We start from the raw sequence: 20,908 nt of genomic DNA on the forward strand, positions 1-20,908 counted from the left end.
TGATCCCCTGATACCTAATTGCTTGAAGAGTCTAATCGTATCTTAGATCTCTGTGTTACCTGTAGGAAATGTCTTATAGAGACTCAGTAGCTCTTGAAGCAACTCGTGTCTGGTTAAGTTGGCTAATTGATTGTTAGTAGAACTGCACACATTTTGAGGCAAAAATCTTTAATGAAAGTTAAAATAACATTCATGTGTTTTCTGCCCCGACTGGTATTCTAAACATTGCATTGTGTTTGTTATGATACTTGAGAGGGACTGTTTTGTGCAAAGTAATTTAAAACTTCTCTTCTTTCATTGTCAATAACCTTGTTTAAACTCAAAGGATTATGCATGTTTTGTGCTCTGAGATATCCAGCGTGCTTTGAGCTCCATGGCAAATAACACAAAAAGAAATCTGTTTTGTTTGGTTTTAGGTGATTGAGCTTGACTTCGATCAGTTACCTGAGGGGGATGAAGTTATAAGTATACTGAAACAGGAACACACGCAACTGCACATATGGATTGCCTTGGCGGTTAGTATATATTCAATATATTAAAATTATCATTTATCCTATCTAGCTTTTGTGATCAGAAATAACCGAATTCTGAGCTGGAACTTAGTTAGGCTGTTAGGTCCCTGATTCTGAGTCAGATATTTCTTGTCCTGTGTAACATTCAGAGTACCTTATTCTTTTTTTTTTTTTTTTTTTAAGAAATTTTTCAAATACAGCTGGTTTATTAAATTTGGACTTACCAAATTGTTATTTGTGATTATGTAGTATTAGCGTTCTCTTTTTACTGATCTTGTAAGTAGCTTAAGACATTATGTTGCTTTTCAGCAGAGAGATCTTTTCTTTTTGGTAGATATTTTTTTCATTGATAGCTTAGCCTAGAGTGCTAGGTGCGTTTTGGTTCTGAATATATAATATTGCTGACTGATTGTGAAATATTGCAGCTTGAAAGCCATAGTGGGGGGAGGGGAGAAAGAGAAGGAGATATCAAATCAGTATCAGATTCACAGTCTGTGGGTTGTAGGTCCGATCGCCTTCCTAGGGGCGAATTGAGTGCCCAAATAGTGTGATCAACTATAAGCTCGACTCTGGCAGTACTGGATTCATGAACTGTCCGTCAACCGTAGGTTCGATCACCTCCCCCCAAACATGTAATCGAGTTCACAAACACCATGATTTATTCAAATGCAACATTTACAAAGCAGGTTTCGGATGTCAGTACAGGAAGTTCTCTACTACAGTGTGGGGTTTTTAGCTAGCTCTGATGTACAAATGTGCAATCATCCCTCACCCCGGAAGATGGGAGAGGGCTCTCAGTCTCGAGTCTCCTCAGGCGACGTCCCAACCCGAGGGGGAGGAAAGGGGGATCAGTGCATCGACTGATCCAAAAGTTACAATGGATTTTTCCCTCTCACTTCTTAGTCTCCTCAGGCAGCATCCAAACCTGAAGGGAGGGAAGGGGGCTCAGCCCGTTGACTGACCCAAGAGTTACAGTGGATTCTTCCCTCCTCCTTTTCATCCTTAGTTCACCTTTTATACTTTTCTTTACATTCAGGTGGAGCCTGAGTGACTAGAGTCATACTTAATATTGTTATTGATTGGTGAAAAAGTTTCTTGCTTTCATTTAAAGGTACAGACAATCGAAAATCTAGAGCGCATGCTCAGGGAGGAGTGGTCGTACCTCGGAGGCGGGTAACTTTTGGGATGGAGATGTGTTTTGACAATTATAATGAGCAAAGTTCAAGCAAAGTTCATCCAAAAGGAGTGATTTGCCATCTTTGCTGGCTCAGCACTGGACACGTTATCGTATATCTCCCGTTAGACAGCCACTGTGCGGCTTGTCAGTGGCCCAGCACAGGGACTGCAACAGAGTTTGGCCGCGCTGTCTTCACTTTGCTCCAGCCTCCCCTTTGCAGCTGTGAGGTGGGCAGATTGTGTTGCCCAGGGAACTGTGGAGGAGCTGAGTCAGCGCCTACCAACTGCCCTGGAAGTGGCAACTGTGTATCACCCCAAGCAAGCTTGTGTACTGCCAGAACTTCGATTAGGCCCTAGTTTTCCTCTCAGTTCCCGCTTTCAAACAATTCTTCCACACTGATACTTACTGTTGTTAATTTTAAATTTAATATCTTTTTTTTTCCTTGTATGGATTGATTTTTTTTTTTTTTGGTACTGTAATTAACATGAAGTTGGACTCTGTATTCTGACATACACAGAGGTATAGTCACATAGGTGTAATTAACCATGTAGGTAGACTACTCTTTCTCTACCATAAATTTATGGGATTGTAGTCATCCATAAGATTGCTGATCAGTTACATTACTAGTATGACACCAAATCATTGCATGAGTTCAGAGTTGTTGCTTTAGTAGGTAACTTCTTTGGTATCATTTAGCATTGGCTGAATAATCAGAGGCTACTGTTTTTTTGAGTAAGAGTAGCAGATTATACGTAGAAATAATAAGACAGGATAATGATAGAAAATTATTTATATTAGAGCTTGTATCAGAATCCCTTCATCCCTTCATTCATTTCCTTTTTGGAAGGAGAAACTGTTTTACACTTCAACTATCAACTTGGTATGTTAGGTATTTCATGCAATATGTCTATGAAAACTGTTTTACAGCTGGAATACTACAAACAAGGGAAAACAGAAGATTTTGTGAAGCTCTTGGAAGCTGCACGCATAGATGGCAACTTGGACTACAGAGACCATGAAAAAGATCAGATGACATGTCTGGATACTCTGGCAGCATATTATGTACAGCAGGCTCGGAAGGAAAAGAACAAAGACAACAAAAAGGAGCTTATTACACAAGCTACCTTGTTGTATACTATGGCTGACAAAATTATCATGTATGATCAGGTAAAAACAAAATATGTATGCCTCTATTCATATATAATATTCATACTTGTAGATTATTTACCTTTTTTAAAAAAAAAAAAAACTTTAATTTCAACATACTTTGGTTTCAGCCAGACCAAGATGTTGTTTTCAACATTTTTTTTCTAAAGAAAAAAAATATTTTATCACTAGTGGGGAGATAGAAATTGCTCAGGCTTCAAAGTCTGGCCATGTAGGATATGCAAGTAAATCTTGTGAGTGCCTGAAATGTGTGCATTGCCACCAGAGAAATATAATTATGTCTAGCTGGGACCGCCTGATATGAATGTGTTGTTGTCATTTTATAGTTACTGGGGAGCTGGAGTGGGGAGGTTTGTTACTCTTGCTAGATAGCATGTAAATTTTGGAAATCACTTCTTATTTTCAGTTCCTGCTGCAAGAGAAGTATATTTATCAGAGAAAGCATTCTTGCGTAGCCAGTTAATCTTTCCTGTGATCTAAGCATCATATTTTACAAAGATTAATATAGCAGAAATACTTTTCTTTCCCCTTCTTCTAGAATCACTTGTTGGGAAGAGCCTGTTTCTGTCTGCTAGAAGGTGATAAGATGGACCAAGCTGATGCACAGTTCCATTTTGTGCTGAACCAATCTCCAAATAATATTCCAGCCCTTCTTGGTATGAATTATGGGTATTTGTGTTTTTAAAAAATATATATCTAATTGAATCTGGAAATAAAATTATGTTTAAGAAGGGGTGCATATATAAATAGAGAGGTGAACAAGGCAAAAAAGGTGTATCTGTTTTGGGTCAGAAATGTATAACATTGCTTGGGTGCTTCTTTAGATTCAGGAACTATGTGCATGTGTAGGGAGAAAGTTAGGGCAACACAGGAGCAAGTAGAGGCCTAGCCAACATGTTCTGACATCTGCAAACTGAATTCAGCCTGCTTTCCTTTTCCTGATGATATGAGTGAAGCTAGACACTCTAAGGTGAGGAATTTCAATAGTGAAGGGTCAGAAGTCTGAACAGCACCGTTTCTTTGTGCTTACTAATAAAGCTTGTCTTAACAAATGTCTTGCCTGTGGCCAAGATAGAAAGAATTCTATTTGGAAAACTGGGAAAATGTAAATTTAATGTGTTCCTGCGTTTGATTTATTTTTTTATTTTTTTATTTTATTTTGTTTTTTTGATATGCTTGGCTTAGTCAAAGATAACAAGATATGTGTAACTGTCTGAATTTTCAACTTTATTTTAATAGTAACTTCTGAAAATCAGTAGGGCACAAATCCACAGAGTAATGCCCATCACTTTCTAATTTATAACCATTTTTTAATATTTGTTATAATTTGTATGTTATACCAGGTAAAGCATGCATTTCTTTCAACAAGAAAGATTATAGAGGAGCCCTTGCCTATTACAAGAAAGCACTGCGCACCAATCCAGGATGCCCAGGTAAGATAGAAAGCATTTGCTAGTGGAAAGGTCTTTGCAGATTTAGACAGGTCTTGAGTTGGTCTTCATAATTCAGTTGGTCTTCATAATCCTGAAGGATTTTTTTTTTCTAACCTACATCTGTCACAGTATAAATCCCTAGGAGGCTTCAGAAATCTGACTTGGAGTAGTTTTTAATTGGTGACAAAGGTTGTATTTGAGAAAATGCCTGACGTTTTTTTTTTTCATTCTTTTATTTTAAAGACATTACAGTGAATTAGAAGCTGTATACAAAATAAATTAAAATGGGATAGGAAAAAAAATGCTGTTCAAGAGTGTTGCAGAACCTATCTGTGAGATTTTGAAGTAGGATTTAAAAAAAAAGCTATGTCATGTTGTAATAGCACTAATAACAATATATATCAAGAATTAAGATGTAAAATTCTATTTGTACTACATGATGTAAGTTTACATTCTGTTGTATGCTTTTTATCAATGTCAAAATCAGAAAGCTATCAGTGACAGCTGTAGATGCTAGGCACATTATTAAAAATACAATAGTAATACTCAGGATACTTCTTTAAGGACCATAAGTACTCTAAAGTCTCTGGAGGGTTGTGGTATGCTTTGCTGTAATCTCTTTGAAAAATAATTTATGACAAGGTTAATGCGTACTCTGTAATTCTGTAGAATCACTGTTGCGGAAATGATTTTAGAAATGCCAGCTTTTTTAAGAAAAAAAGGTTTCATTCAACCTTGCCTGCTCCCTGCATACACACATGAAAATGATGTATAAAAATGTCTCTGTGTTCCTAGTCTGCAGGCAGCCTGAAAGAGCAATATAACGTGAGTTCTTTGGATTAGCTCATCTGTGCAGGATCATGGAAATCTCAGCTGATCTTACCTGCCCTAAATATTCATATCTTTCATAATGATTTTTAATGCCTTTCTCTATTTTGGAATATGTTTCTATAAAGGTAAAATTCTATTTGTTTGACAGCAGAGTCTTTCAGAGATAAAGTCCACTGTTCTGGATAGCACGAATAAATAAGATTACTATTATTTCCTACTAAGTTTAGATCTGTTGCCAAGTTTGTGAGCCTGCTTTTAAAAACAGCAAATTGTTACATGGCTTTACAGGCTTTGAAGAAGTATTAAAAGACACTGTCTCCACATTAGTTGATGTCCAGAATGTAAAACAGTCATAAAGTTGAAAAATTTGGAATTCTGAATGATGTCATCTTGTTCTCTAGCTGAGGTTCGATTAGGTATGGGCCACTGCTTCGTGAAACTGAACAAGTTGGAAAAAGCTCGCTTGGCGTTCAGCAGGGCTCTGGAGCTAAATTCAAAATGCGTAGGGGCTTTGGTTGGACTGGCTGTTCTGGAACTCAATAATAAAGAGGTGGGTCTGACTTAACTAGAAGCCATACTCACTTCACTCTCTCTGTATCTTAAAATAAAACATTTTTAATGCTTTGAAAAGTACTTCAGCTTTTAAAAGGGTTAATTAAATCGTTTCAGTGTCATTATTGAATAATATTATAGATATGTACTTAAGATGTGAGCAGCACACACTGAATAACTTTGCCCATTATTGTTAAAAACCTTTAGCTATCTTGCTTATTGAGATGCTAAGTACAGAAAACTAATGCTAAGTTAACTTTTAATTAAAGTAGTCTAAGCCCTTGCTCAGATGTGTGTCCAATCATTTAAAAAATGCTGGTTTCAAAGTCTTGGTCAGATTATGCAGAGCAGTATATATAGCTAGCCTTGCTTAGTCTTCAGGGACTCTACAGGTGGCTGTAGCAGTTTGAACTCAGGGTACTCTGGAAGTCCCCAGTACATGGAGACCTCACTTGCATTGGCAGATCTATTGCAGAGCTCAAGGAATTTTTTGAAAGAGCAACACGCCAACAGCAAGGGCAGGATAAAAGAGGTAGTCTCAGGAGATTGGTCCTGAGCTTTACAGAGCATAACTTCCATAACTGTGTGAAAGCTTGTATTCAAACTACCTTCGCATGTGTGCCGCCTCGTTCTTGCCTATTCTTTATTTTACTGGCCTTAACTGGGTTGATGAAGTTACAGTAATGATCCTGCCTCCTACATATATCATTGCATAGCATGGTCTAGCTTATTTGGAGTCATAAGATCTAAGCTAGTGAATTTGAGCTAGCTGGAGAAGTTATTGGGGTGGGGAGGAACTTTAAAGGTTGGGGGAGTGGGTGAACTTTCTTATGTAACCGCATTGCTAAAATGTCAAGTGTGATCCCAGTGTTACTTTTTAGAGAAAATATAGACATCGAAGACATTCTTTACTCACAAATTTACAAAATCATGTGCTTAAACATTTTAGGCTTGCATAAATAATTTGGGCAAATGCAGTGGGAGTTTTCTTTACTAAAACTGCAGAGTCAATCAATAATATTCTGAAGTCAGGTCTTAATAAATATTTCAGAGGAAGAAACTAATGAAGCATGTTATCATTTTTTTCCTAATTTATTTATTTATTTTTTTTAACTCTTTCAAGTAATTTCAAGGAATGAGCTCTTTCAGCATCTCTTGTCTTTGGTAATTAGGCTGACGATAAGAATGATTCAATATAGCTAAGATAGCCATGGAAAAATGGTGCTTTTTAAAGCTGAAATTGTTTTTAGTTGCCTGAAAGACTGCCTTGTGTCTCTTGGTGTCTCAGCATCATAAAACCTAATCTGTTCAGTAAGATAACCTTTCTTCTGGTAGTATAAAGCAAAGCATAGATGTTACGTGTTACTCAATAATTATTTTTGGTGACAGTGTTGGGAAATAAATACAGAATTAAGATGACATATGATAAAAATCTATGAATGTCCCAAATAGCAGTTTTTGTATCAGTTACAGATTTGAAATTAAGTCAAATTTTTACCCATGGAAAGCTTCCTTCAAGCTAGAAATCGCTCAGAAGAGAACATCTAGATGTAATTTTGCTATGTAAAAACAGCAAACCTGCTTTATTTATTATTTATAACTTAAGTTTGGGTAGTTCTCAATTTTTGAATTTCTTGATTAGAATTTGAACATGAGAATTTTCACCTCTCTGAATGAATCAAGTAAAGGGAGGAAGCCTAAGCCAAACAAGAGTTAGGTATATTGAATAGTAGAAGAGCATTTTTTACCTTGTTAGCCTCCCTTTTTTATTATGATTAGTAGTGTGATAAGTATTGAAAGAGACAAGGCAAAGCATTTCTTTTTTCTTTTTTTTTTTTCTCCTAGAAAATCTGTGTCTGCCCTATGTAGAGGCTTAATCGCCTATTTTTCTATCTGTATGAATTGGGAAAGGAAAAAAAAAAATTGTTGCTGAATTCACTTTTTTTTTTCTGTGAACCTAGCAAGGACTTTGTTAGAGTTCCTGCATCTGCCTGGACTGAAGAATAGCTTTGAAGATGCTAATGAATACAGCTGTTAAGATATTACTGATTCCTGTTAATCTTTCCTCTAGGCTGATTCCATCAAAAATGGTGTCCAACTCCTTTCTAGGGCTTACACAATTGATCCCAGTAATCCAATGGTGCTGAATCACTTGGCTAATCACTTCTTCTTCAAGAAGGTAAGAGGAACATTTTGTCAACTATTTGACAACCTTTCAACAACAAGGTTGCTACTGTTAGATTCAATCTTGTTTTGTCAGGCAAAATGGGGTATTATATGGAACTGCTTGTATAGCTGGTATTTCCCAAGAAAGGCAAGAAAAGACGCTTAACTTTTAATTCAAGCTCACCTGGGAGTCCTGAGGGGTTTCTCCCACTCACCTCAGGTTTTAAAATACAGTACAGAGGAAAGGATAGTGACAAGTAAAAGTATATTTGTTGGTATTTAGTCCATGCTACAGCTAAAGCTTTCAATGAATAGACACAGTATATTAAAAAATAAATATGAATAGCTATTGGTGTTTCTTTGCCATATACAAGATGAAGTCATTCAAACTCCATGCACCTTTTGTTATTCAGGATTATGGCAAAGTCCAACATTTGGCTCTTCATGCTTTCCATAATACAGAAGTTGAAGCAATGCAGGCAGAGAGTTGTTACCAGTTGGCTAGATCTTTTCATGTACAGGTAAGAAGTTTTTTTAAAAGCCTCCTTTGAAAATATACTTTAAAATTCTGTGTTACAAAAGTGCTTACAGCTGTTAACTATGCAAACAATAACACTACCTTTTCTTTATTTCTTTTTAATCAGGAAGATTACGATCAAGCTTTCCAATATTATTATCAGGCCACTCAGTTTGCCTCATCCTCTTTTGTACTTCCATTTTTTGGATTGGGTCAGATGTACATTTATCGAGGGGACAAAGAGAATGCATCACAATGCTTTGAAAAAGTTTTGAAAGCTTATCCTAACAATTATGAGACTATGAAAATCCTTGGCTCTCTTTATGCAGCTTCAGAAGACCAGGAGAAACGGGATATTGCGAAGGTGAGAATTCTGCCAGCATCTTATTATGCCAACATCCAAGAATAGAACTTGCTCCTTGAAATCTAGCTATACCATAAGATGCATAAAATTCAGAGTGTAACTTTAAATACCGAATTGCTTGTGCATTGAGATTATTTAATATTGGTCATCATCAGGGATGCTCTTAACTGTGGAGAGTTACCACTTCTGGTCAGTTGTAGGGCTATTGCTAGGTTGCAGATAAGGGAAATTCAGGAATTTAGAGGAGGTCCAGCGTCATTTTTGTATTACACACTTTGAAAAGGGGAGAATTCTTTCCATATATTTACAAATACTGTGAGAATGACAAATTAACTAGTGATTTCCTAAATACACTTCTCAGCTTAAATTTGGAAAGAGTTTTGGTTTTTTTGTGGTATTGTTTGTGTGTGCGCGCATTTGTTTTTAATGAAAATTTTTTTACTCTAATGTTAGGTAAGTGTAGCAAGTCTTGGATACCACTATTCCCACTTTCCCACACATTAATATCTAGTATTTTATGCTTCCCTAAAATGTTACGCCTGTATAGCATTCTGTAGAAGGTATCATGATGAGGGAAAAGAAACTTTTTTGTCACTAAGCTTTAGTCAGTTATGCAAATATTCAGGATGTGTTTTCTTTTGCAGAAGACAATATGATGAATCTTTTAATGAAGAGGTTAAAACCATCGTTGTTTCCTTCAAGGTTTGTTTTAACAATTAATGCATCCACAAAGAGGTGTAATTATTTTCTGCTGTTCCTCAGGGTCATTTGAAGAAAGTCACAGAGCAGTATCCAGATGATGTAGAAGCATGGATTGAATTAGCACAAATTCTAGAACAGACTGATATACAGGTATTATTAGTATGCAGTGTATGAATTGTATGTCTGCATTTAGTCAGAATACATAGAATTCTTCTTCTTTCTTTCATCACCATTCTTTGTCTTTGTAAAGGGTGCTCTGTCAGCCTATGGAACAGCCACACGCATTCTGCAAGAGAAAGTGCAGGCTGATGTCCCACCCGAGATTCTGAATAACGTGGGTGCTCTGCACTTCAGACTTGGAAACCTAGGAGAAGCCAAGGTATGCAGTTTTTCAAAGTCTAAATTGAGTTGCTTGATCACCCAGAATTTTTCCTATAAGAATATTCAGGACTGCTTTATTCCTTTTTCTTTTTATACTTTAGAAATATTTTTTGGCATCACTGGATCGTGCAAAAGCAGAAGCTGAACATGATGAGCATTATTACAATGCTATCTCTGTAACAACGTCCTATAACCTTGCCAGACTATATGAGGCGATGTGTGAATTTCATGAAGCGGAAAAGCTGTATAAAAACATTTTAAGAGAACATCCTAATTACGTTGATTGTAAGAAGTGTTTGGTATTTTGGTTCAATAGTCCTCCTTAAAATACCAAAAGTCTTCATATGTAGAGTGTTTTCTGGTCTCTTTGTATCTATCTTCACCTCTTTTCATTGTAGTTTTGGGGCCTCTTTGTCCTCCTTCTGTTTTCGTTTATATGCTAGACTTAAGCCTCCCAAGTATTGATAATTCATACTGTACTCCAAACTCCACCTAAACTATCTTGTCTGTATTTGTATGTCTTTTTCTCCCTTGCCCTCCACCCTTCACCAAAGCCTTATCAGCTTGCACCTCAGGTTCAGTCAAGAGCATCCCCTTGATATGCCCAGCCTCTCTGACTTTACCTGGCCGCAGAAATAGAAAAAGAGACACTTTGGGAGAACAGCTTTATCTTAGACCTTGGCCTTGTTTCAGGGAAGAGTGGCTTTTGAGGGGTGTTGGTGAAGCTGCTAACAAGGGGTTTGGGGAGGGGGGGGGCATGGGGCACAGGTGTTCTTCCTCACTCTGTTCTGTTCTTCCTGTTGCCCCCAAGCAGCTCACCTGTGGTATTTGCTGCAAAGGAGAGGAGGTAACCTTTGCTCAGCAGAGCATACAGATCAGGCCCCAACCAACTATGGCCTTTATCCTGGCTGTCTGCCATGGCCACTTGCTCAAACTAACCAAATAATAACTTACAGAACTGATGTATCCTTCTTTCTCTAAGGTTTTTCAGTTGTCTGTAACTTAGGAAGCCAGTTAAAAGCATTTAAATTATTTTAGAATAAAATCTGCAACTTGTAAATCATTGCTGTGGATGGAACTTCCTGTTTACTTAGTGTGTCTCATAGTGAATAGAACACAAAAGGTGTCTTATAGCTGGCTGTCCTGAGCAGATCAAGAAAATGATTTGGTTTGAAATTTTTTTTTGGTTGTTGTTTTTTTTTCTTGTTTGAGATGACTTTAAACTGATCTTTCTTTGTTTTTTCATTCCCCTCTCTCCTTCAAGGCTACTTGCGCTTGGGAGCTATGGCTAGAGATAAAGGAAATTTTTATGAAGCTTCTGATTGGTTTAAAGAAGCACTTCAGATAAATCAGGTTTGTAACACTTCAGGTGTTTTAACTTAGACATGCTAACCTACACTTTCACTTTTATTAACCTTATGCCATGGTTTATTTTGTTTGTTCAGATCAACAAGTGAAGAGAACAGTATTGTAATCTTTGTTTTTTTTTTTTCTTGGTACTTCAGATTTGTTTTTAAAAAAACAAAACAAACCTCACACACTCACACAACACTTTATACTTGAAAAAGTAACCTTGCAAGGGGACACTGCTTTTCAACTTACAGTGAATTTCTGTTCAGGACCATCCAGATGCTTGGTCTCTAATTGGTAATCTTCATTTGGCTAAACAAGAGTGGGGTCCAGGACAGAAGAAATTTGAGAGAATATTGAAACAACCTTCCACACAAAATGATACTTACTCCATGCTGGCTCTTGGCAATGTTTGGTTGCAGACTCTGCATCAACCTACAAGGGATAGAGAAAAGGTAATGTGCATCTCTGTGCGGTGTATGTGGCTTTATGATATGCTGTCATCTACTTAATACAGTTTTCATGTTGTCTATTGGACATGCTATAATCCATAAAGATGCTGAGTAGATCTTGTAGTTACCCCATTGCAGAAATGATAAATTGTTCTATTCCTTTCTGTAGGAAAAGCGTCATCAAGACCGTGCATTAGCAATCTACAAGCAAGTACTCAGAAATGATCCAAAGAATTTGTATGCTGCCAATGGCATAGGTGAATATTAGACTTTGATTTTCCTTATGTCAGAGACTGTGATATTCTCATGCTTCGTATTTTAGTATATAGCGTTGGTTTTTTGCAAGAGTCACGCACTAGTTAGCGAAGCAGATAAAGCAAAGCTTTCATAGAATAGCTGTGTTGCTCAGCTGTTAATGGGGCACTATTTTCTCTAGTAGGAATGCCTAGTAAATGAAGCTGCTATACTGTACTGTTACTCTGTACGTATTACTTTCTCCTCAGGAGCTGTCTTGGCACATAAAGGATATTTCCGTGAAGCTCGTGATGTTTTTGCCCAAGTGAGAGAGGCAACGGCAGATATCAGTGATGTTTGGCTGAATTTGGCACACATATATGTAGAACAGAAACAGTACATCAGTGCTGTGCAGATGGTAACCTCTCTAAATTGAACTATATAATATGTTCAGTTCTGTATGTTTCTTTGCTGTCATTGTCAGCTCCTAAGATTCTGAATAATACATGGCCAGTTCCCAGTCTGTTTCTAGTTTAGTATTAGCTGTCAAGTCTGGATTTAGAAACACACTGTCAAATCCAGATAGAGTAACAAAGCACCTATCAGCTTACACACATTCTGTATATTGAGTTACTTTATATATATATTTATATATATTTTTTGTAATTAGTTGCATCAAATTTCATACTGCAGAGAATAGTGTGTGCTCTTAAAATGAGTCTGAGCACATTAGCAGTAATGCTTTCCAGGAATAGAAGAATTTCCTTCAGTTAGCTATAAAAAGTAACTAGTCATTGTCACTTCTTAATTTGATTTCTCTATTTCAGTATGAAAACTGCCTCAGAAAGTTCTATAAGCATCAAAATACAGAGGTGTTGTTGTATTTAGCTCGGGCCCTCTTCAAATGTGGCAAGTTACAGGAATGCAAGCAAACTTTGTTAAAGGTATGAATATATAACATCATATATTACAGAATACAATTAGTGTAAATTGATGCATGTTTGTGTGTCTCTATATAACAGTTTAATTGAAAAAATAGTGCTTTACCATCTGTAGTCATGTCAGTACACCTGTATGGGACATTGTTGTGTATCTTTAAAATGTGCTTTTCTTTAACAGGCCAGGCATGTAGCACCAAGTGATACAGTACTTATGTTTAATGTGGCTTTAGTGCTGCAAAGACTAGCTACCTCTGTCCTAAAAGATGAAAAAAGCAATCTAAAAGAGGTGCTTAATGCTGTGAAAGAACTGGAGCTAGCTCACAGGTAAAGCCATCTTATCTCTAATCATTATATTTTCAGTGTTTCCTTACAATTGTACAGTATAAGTCCAGTTTTGATTAGGAAGGAGAGTGATTGTCTTCTGTGAAACAGTGTGCTTAATTCTAGAATTCCTAATGGTGTAACCAGAATTTGCCCCATAAATATTTAGATGTTTCTTCAGAGCCAGTTTTAATGGCCAGGTGGTCCTTACGTATTTGCTAAAGTTTCTGTATTATCATGACCAAGATGTACTATTTCTTGGAAGATTGTAGTTGGAGAAAATGCTGTAAATACTCTTCTCATCTAAAATTTTCATTGTCGTGAAGGTTTCTTCAAAAAAATTACAGATTTTTGAACCTGGATCTCAAAATTAGATCTGCTAATTTTGTGTACAAGCCTGGTTAGTGACTAATAATTCTTGAAAACTGTGTTCTCAAGTAGGCAGCAAAGCCCAAGCACTCTTCTAACTTTAGAACAGAAGCTTCTTTTTAAGCTTCTTCACATCTGTTGGTTCTCTAAAACACCAAAACATTATCTTTTGTGGAAGGAAAATACTGTTGTGCTTTCAAGTCCTGTTGTCCTTTCAAGTCCTGTAATATCCCATTCCTAGGTAAGGTTGAGGTAGTTGATGCTTTCTTACATAGTCCCAGCTCAGCTCACTCAGAATAGATGTTGTCTTTCAGATGTTTATAGTGTCAGGGATTATGTGGCCTGATATCATCTCTTCATTTTTTTGGTATTTGTAATTGAAAAATAGTTCATTGTTGTATTGACCAAAACATATCCTCTATGCAAAAGCTTTTAAGTTACTTTTTTCAGCAACAACAAAAAAAATCTTTCGTACAAATGAGCGCTTCACAAACCTAGTGATGTGTGTAATGCAGATTATACCTTCAAAAACAAACTTTAATTTACACAAGTTCATTTAGAAGCCTATTACTTTGAGAAAGTTTCATGAAAGATATTGGTACTCATTTACCGAGAATTCAAGTATCTGTCATATTTAACTTTTAAAAAATATTTTTAAATAAAAATGTTTTCTTTAGATGCCCAAGAATTTGAGCTCCATGTTAAAAATACTTGTGTTGTGATGTGGGAAGAAACTGGCAAGCTTGAAATAATTGGGAGGTCCTTTTCTTGTAAACAGATTGGAGAAAGTGGTTTTAAAACACTGATCATCTGGGCGTACCTGCCTGCTTAGCCTGTAAAGTGGGTTAGGGTGGCTGTTCTGGGAGAAGTTAATAAGCCCCTTTGTTTCTTTCCCTTCTTTTGTTGGTTTCAAGTATTCGGAGTAAATATAATGGGGTTGCCAGTGGGGTTATTGGTGGGAACCAGTGCATCAAGGAGTAAAATTCCTGACAATTGTCAGCAGAGGCTTTGAGGATTAAACCGAGCAGTGTCAGGAGAAGAATCAGAATTTGGTAGCCAATCTTTTTGGGGTCATAATAGGTTAGGAAATGGAGAACGGATTTTCAGAAACTCTTGTGTTAAACCTCTGTTTCTGAGCTGTGACTCCAAGTTATGAGGATTGCGGTATGTGGAAGTGATCTAATGATTTTCTTTTCTAGGAAATAAAAAATTGTCTAGTACAGTAGCACTTGCACAAAACTCTGTTGCAAAGGATGCACTGAAATTTGTTTAGTTAATTTTTTTTGTTTAATTTAAATTGCTAAACTATACAGAATTTAAGAGTGCATGACCAAGCATCTAAGATCTATGTAGCCAGTAGTCTGTTGGGTGCATCATTGGTTCTTGTGCTTAGTTCTAACTGTTAAGTGGTTTATAACATGATGAAATTGGTCTGTATAATTATGATATTCTCTTATGTTGGAATAAATTAGGATAAAATTTCTGAAATATTTTTAGAATTTTGCTAGGTTATTGCTCACTTCTAGAGTGAGGTTTGTTCTTCTGTTGAGTTTTGGAGGACTTTAATTCAGCTATAAATGCTTAATTTTAAGGCAGAACTATAGCAAATCCTCAGATAATGCCATTTCTCCTTGTTTTTTTTTTTGTTGTTTTCCCACCAGGTACTTCAGTTACTTAAGTAAAGTAGGTGATAAAATGAGATTTGATTTGGCACTTGCTGCTACAGAAGCCAGGTAAAAAAAAATACTTTTTTTAATCATTCATATTTGGAGTATTTTTGAGTGCTTTTGTTTGTTTTTTATCCAGAATAAAACTGAACTCCAAAACTCCAAAAAAAATGTATTATTATTTATAGCATATTCTTAAATCTCTAATAGGAATACTTGCAGACAATACTGCACTATATATCTTAAATGATTATCATTAAAACCACTTTGTACAGAGAAGAATTTTAATCTTGTTGTTAAAAGAAATGTCAGTGTTGCATTAGCTTATACAGGGTTATTGAAAGCATCTCTAGCTTTAATATTTTTTGGAGATTTTAGTGCCTTATGGAACCTTAGCTCATAGGTAGACAGATTTCTTTGAAATAATTGCCTTTTTGGTCAGGCTTTCCAATAAGCTGTGGTTAAATTGTCCCTGTTAACTGTATTTCTGAAGCTGTTCAGATGAGCTGAGATGAAACTTAAATGTATAACTTGTGTATATGAATTAGCTAAATCTTAAGAGTGAAACATAATGCTCAGAGAAAAAAAAAGTATATTGCAATTTAAAGATAAATTATTAGTTTGCTAGAAGTTCCTCTAGTTTTCTCAAAAATCTATAGTGTTCTAATTGTACTATTTCAGGTAGGCTGTTTTTGTCCCTGATACAAAATGTAGTGGTGGGATGCATGCCGTTTAGAAAATTGTTTCTTCTTGTAGTGTGTTTCTGTCATCTCCATTTACTTGAAATGCTGAATCTTGTAGGCAGTGCTCTGACTTATTGAGCCAGGCCCAGTATCATGTGGCTCGGGCACGCAAGCAGGATGAAGAAGAGAGAGAACTGCGTGCCAAGCAAGAGCAAGAAAAGGAACTGCTTCGCCAAAAACTACTTAAAGAACAGGTTTTGCTCTGTTAAATTCTGTGCTCATGGTTTTTAATGAAGTGTATGTGCCCTTGTTGTTCTGTGATAGCACCTGGTGTTACTGATAAAATATCTAGAAGGCTTTTGTTGGGATATAAGAAGTGCTTGCAGAAAATGTTATAGCTAACCAGAAATATGCATTCTTTCTTGCATGTAGCTTCTTTTTTTTTTTTTTTTTCCTCTCCTCTTTTTAATGAAGATCTGCCTTCAGACTTCTGTACTTGCAGGCTGTGCAAGAAAGCGCTTCATGCAACTGAGTACAGCTCTTAAGGTTTTTTTCCCTTTATCAGCATAAGCTGGTAGAAAACTTGCCTAGTTTTCAAAGCAGTGGGTGTTCTGTTATAACAAACTTCCAGAAGTAGATTTTCACACCTTTTGCCAACACATAATTTACATGCCTTGAATTACAATCTTAGAGACAATATAAATGCAGTAGTAATGATTAGTTTTCCTCTGTTTCAGGAAGAGAAGCGTCTAAGAGAAAAAGAAGAACAGAAGAAACTTCTGGAACAAAGAGCTCAATATGTGGAGAAGACCAAAAACATTCTGATGTTCACTGGTGAAGTCGAAGGATCAAAGGAGAAAAAACGTGGTGGTGGTGGAGGAAGGGTAGAACAAATTACTATTATTATTATTTTATTATTCCTTCCTTCTCCCTGTCTTCATTTTTATATTTCTTATATCAGGGAGTTATCTCTGAGAGTAACATAATTTATTAACCCAAGCCCCTCACCTCTACTTTGCAAAATCATACAGATGTAATAAACATAAAAATCGAAGCTAACTCTTAAAGATTCCACATGAGGTGGCATTATCACAATCTGTTTTGTTCAGTTTTTCAAATAAGGAGAGTATTTTCTTATGTTGAGATTTGGAATTGGTGTCTTGATATCAGTCTAGAGATTCAGGGAAAATTGACATGCAGTGGTCTGTGTTTTCATGTTTTTATAAATGTGTTAAGATAATTTTTTTGGTCTTTTTTTCTGGTTGCTTTGACTGGAATATGAATAATGGACTATATTGTGGAATAAATTAAAATTGATTTACTTATTACAGCGTTCCAAAAAAGGAACAGGGGAATTTGATGAGTTTGTCAATGATGACAGTGATGAAGATCTACCCATGTCTAGAAAGAAAAAGAAGAGAAAGGGCAGTGGTAGTGAACAAGAAGGGGAAGAAGAGGAAGGAGAGAGAAAGAAGAAGAAGAGGAGGAGGTAAGTGATACATTAGACTTTCCAGAGAAATAATAGGGCTTTATTCCCCCAGATGTCTTTTGTAAGAGCTTAAAAAATGAGCAGTTGATAAGGTCACATGAATGAGTGGCCTTAGTAATATGCACATATGAATAAATATTAAATAGCCCCTATGCAAGACATGAATGAATAACACTTGATCAACTGAAGATTTCATGGGATAATGATAAAGGTTAAGTCTTTTGCCATTATATGCTTTACATGCTATAAAGTATGACTTTGTTTAAGACCCCAGAAAGCAGATGAGGGGAGTGATGATGAAGAGCATGAAAATGGTCCAAGACCTAAAAAACGACGTCCACCCAAAGCAGAGAAGAAGAAGGCTGTAAGTTAATTACTGAATAATGGCTTGTTGATTTTCTGAATGTGCATTTCTTACCTCATCGTTTCACTTTTCAAGAGATACTGATGTTGAAAGCTATAACAAAGATTCTTTTAGCAAACTGCCTTTGGACTTATTTTTGTCCTCCCCTGTTGCTACAGCTGTTTTGAGGATAAAAAGTATGTTTCTAAAGTCATACAGAATAAGTAATAGTGTTTTATTTTGATCAAATTTAGAGCAAGTGTTAGAAGTGTTCCTTGTTTTCTGCATCTGTCGCTACCTTTGTAATTTTTTTTTTCCCCCTTCTCTCATTACAGCCCAAACCTGAGCGTCTGCCTCCTTCAATGAAAGGAAAGATCAAGTCAAAAGCCATAATTTCATCTAGTGATGATTCTTCTGATGAGGATAAACTCAAAATTGCTGATGATGGGTATGAACTGTTTTTGAACCTTGTGTATACAAGAGTGTCAGTGCATACATGCAAGAGAAACTATGGTGTTGTCTTTCATGTGTTTGAAATCTTGAAATCCTCTTCCTTTTCATAATTCTGGAAGCATATATGATCTTGCTGCCCAGTCTAAATAAAAATATTTTTAAGTATATTAAGCAACTGCATCATGTTGATGCAGTATTAAGTATTTACTTGATTAAAATTTTTCAAAATTTACATATGCCGCAACTTTCTCAACTTTCAAACCCTTCAAACCTTACAAATTTTTCCCTAAATATTTAAATTTTTCTTAAAAAAGCAGCATTTTCTGGAATATGAAATACTGTGCCATAGAAACAAAATATGAACCTCTTGAGTCTCCATTCTGAGGAGTCATTTTTGTATCCTCCTGGTGTTGCTTGAGCTGAAGCTTTTCCTTCCTGTGTTTCAAAGTTACCATACTAGGCTTATGTTCTTACTCCTGTTTTCAGTCTTTTCTTTCACCTACTAGTCCATATGCCTAGTCTTGCCAAATCATTCCAGTTAGCATAATCATTTGATTTTGCCAGCATTACTGAAATCTTGATGTCTTGTATTATCTTTAAGTAAGAGATACTATTTTTTAATATAGGTACCATATTTACCAACATAGATACCATTTTTAATATATTTTTAATATATATTTCTTTCCCTTTCTTTTATTTCCCTGCCTACAGGCATGCTAGGGTTAGCAACAGTGATTCGGAAGATGGAGACCAGCAACACAGCAAGCGCATTGTTTCTGACAGCGATTCCGATCACAGGAACAAGTCGGGCAGCGAGGCAGGCAGCCCGAGGAGGTCCAGCGTCCGCCCGTCCGACGAGGAGTCTGACAGTGACAGGTCAGCCAGAAAAAGGAGGCGGTCGGATTCGGAGCAGTCTGACAACGAGTCTGTACAGTCGGGGAGAAGCCGCTCGGGTGGTTCGGAAAACGAATCTCGCCCGGCTTCCCGCAGCGCCGACTCGGACAGAGAGTCGGAGAGGGGGTCTGACAATGAGGGCTCTGGCAGGGGATCGGGCAATGAATCTGAACCAGAAGGATCCAACAACGATGGGTCCGAAGGTGGCTCAGATGACAGTGATTAGATCTAAATTACAGAACATCTTTTTAAAATGTTCTTGTAAATATATTTCAGTTATAGGGAAAATCCAATTTTTATATTTGAAAACTGTGATTTAAAAACAAAATAATGTTTTAGTAAACTGTTGTGAAACTTTCCTGTGATTCTTTCTGTTAGTAACTAATGGATGTTTCTAAGTTGACTTAGGGTATAGTCTAAAATGGAAACTGCTGTAGATAAAGAACAGAGACCCTGTGCTATCTATAATCAGCATACCAAGGATAGAATGCATGTAAAACTATGGAACATTATATTATTGTTTAGATGGTTCCAGTGTGGCTAAAATTGTGTGTTCTGTGTTCATACATGCAAAAAGACAAAAAAAAAAAGAAAATATATTACCAAATGGTACAAATTGCTTTGGATATTTATATTATTCTGAATGAAGACCAGTATGGAGGGTTGGTTTTTTTGGGGTTTTGGTTTTTTTGTTGTTGTTGTTTTTTAATTAAAGAACAGATTTACCATGATGTATCTCCTTATGTTTTCAAGACTTTGTTCTTTCTCCTCTGTTGTTGTGGTAAATCAGGTGAGAAGATGAAGATATTAAATTTGTAAAGTAACAAAACAGATGTAGATAAAATATTTAAACTGGCAGGCAAAAAAGGGGGAGAACTCAATATTATTTGATTAAAACTGCCAATATCACAATAAACTATTACTGCTCTTTTGCTTTGAGTGATTTATTTTACCCCTTAAAATATATAAGCAGAAAATCTGGAGATATTAAATTTGACAAAGGACTGTGCTTTGAGTAAGTAATTTTAACTTGTTTTGTAGCTTCGTATATATCTGTTGCATTCTGTGTTCATGAACATAAGAAGCTGCTGGTTTATGTTGCAGACTTTAGTCTGAATTCTCATTACAGAGTCTTTCCCTGAAGTTGTGGAAAACTAGTCTTTTGCATCAGTCAGAAAGGATTTTTCAGGCTTGATATCAAGTCCAGTGTAAGTTTAGGTTTTGCTCAGAGATTACGGAGATCTGGGAAGTGTGTTTCTACTGTCGTTTGATAGACTATAGAGCAAATGCTATTTTGCTTTTAAAAGGTCTAAATACTCCTCCTAATACTAACTGAAGGATGTTTCCCATGCTGCTATTTCTGGTTTGTTGTGAGCTTTAGCCAGTTTAATTGTGTATGTTTTGTCATATGTTTATAGGCTGCTGGTAACCATAGCAGACAAAGTAGAATGTAAAACAGCTGAGACATCTTTTTCCTGGCTCAGTTTGGCATCAACCAACGTGTGTACGTGCTCATACCTAAAACTTACGTGCTTGGTAACATCAAGCGTAGAAGGAGAGCAATATGTATTAAAGCAAACTTGATGATGCGGTTGCCCTGTTGCTGACAACATACAGGCATGCAGGTGGAAGCTTTGCCACACAGCAAGGCTGTAACTGTGGTAGTTTTGGAAGGATGCGCCTGAGGAGCGTCTGCCGCTGCTGTAGGGAAGTGATGCTTTCGCCAAGAAAGTGTCACAAGCTGCCTGCTAATCCCTGTTGGGAGGTGAGGGCAGCAGTGGCTAGAGGAGCTGTACATCCTCCTGATGCCCAACTACTGCTTCACTTCTGGGGCTGTGAGGTGGCGAGCACAAGAAAGGGAATGCAACTAAAGAAAGTTAACACCAGCAAGGTGAAACAAATGGAGCATT

The 20,908-nt window shown here is 36.5% G+C and overlaps 1 protein-coding gene across 1 annotated transcript; it reads left to right on the top strand.

Annotated features, from left to right (window-relative positions):
* The first annotated feature begins 384 nt into the window (after positions 1 to 384).
* Positions 385 to 19,658, top strand: CTR9 (CTR9 component of Paf1/RNA polymerase II complex). Its single transcript, XM_088525786.1, has 24 exons — positions 385 to 515; positions 2,617 to 2,856; positions 3,395 to 3,512; positions 4,200 to 4,289; positions 5,522 to 5,670; positions 7,744 to 7,851; positions 8,252 to 8,359; positions 8,483 to 8,719; positions 9,482 to 9,571; positions 9,672 to 9,800; positions 9,904 to 10,087; positions 11,067 to 11,155; positions 11,422 to 11,607; positions 11,774 to 11,861; positions 12,108 to 12,256; positions 12,666 to 12,782; positions 12,958 to 13,103; positions 15,131 to 15,202; positions 15,938 to 16,073; positions 16,557 to 16,703; positions 17,151 to 17,308; positions 17,576 to 17,672; positions 17,987 to 18,099; positions 18,816 to 19,658. Exons 2-24 carry the CDS (start codon positions 2,719 to 2,721, stop codon positions 19,222 to 19,224), a joined length of 3,258 nt encoding a protein of 1,085 aa, XP_088381912.1. The 5' UTR covers positions 385 to 515; positions 2,617 to 2,718; the 3' UTR covers positions 19,225 to 19,658.
* The last annotated feature ends 1,250 nt before the right edge of the window (positions 19,659 to 20,908 follow it).

The sequence above is a fragment of the Tinamus guttatus genome, unplaced genomic scaffold (genome assembly GCF_059628265.1).
Source record: "Tinamus guttatus ecotype Peru unplaced genomic scaffold, ASM5962826v1 Tinamus_guttatus_pri_ptg000240l, whole genome shotgun sequence".
NCBI lineage: Eukaryota > Metazoa > Chordata > Aves > Tinamiformes > Tinamidae > Tinamus > Tinamus guttatus.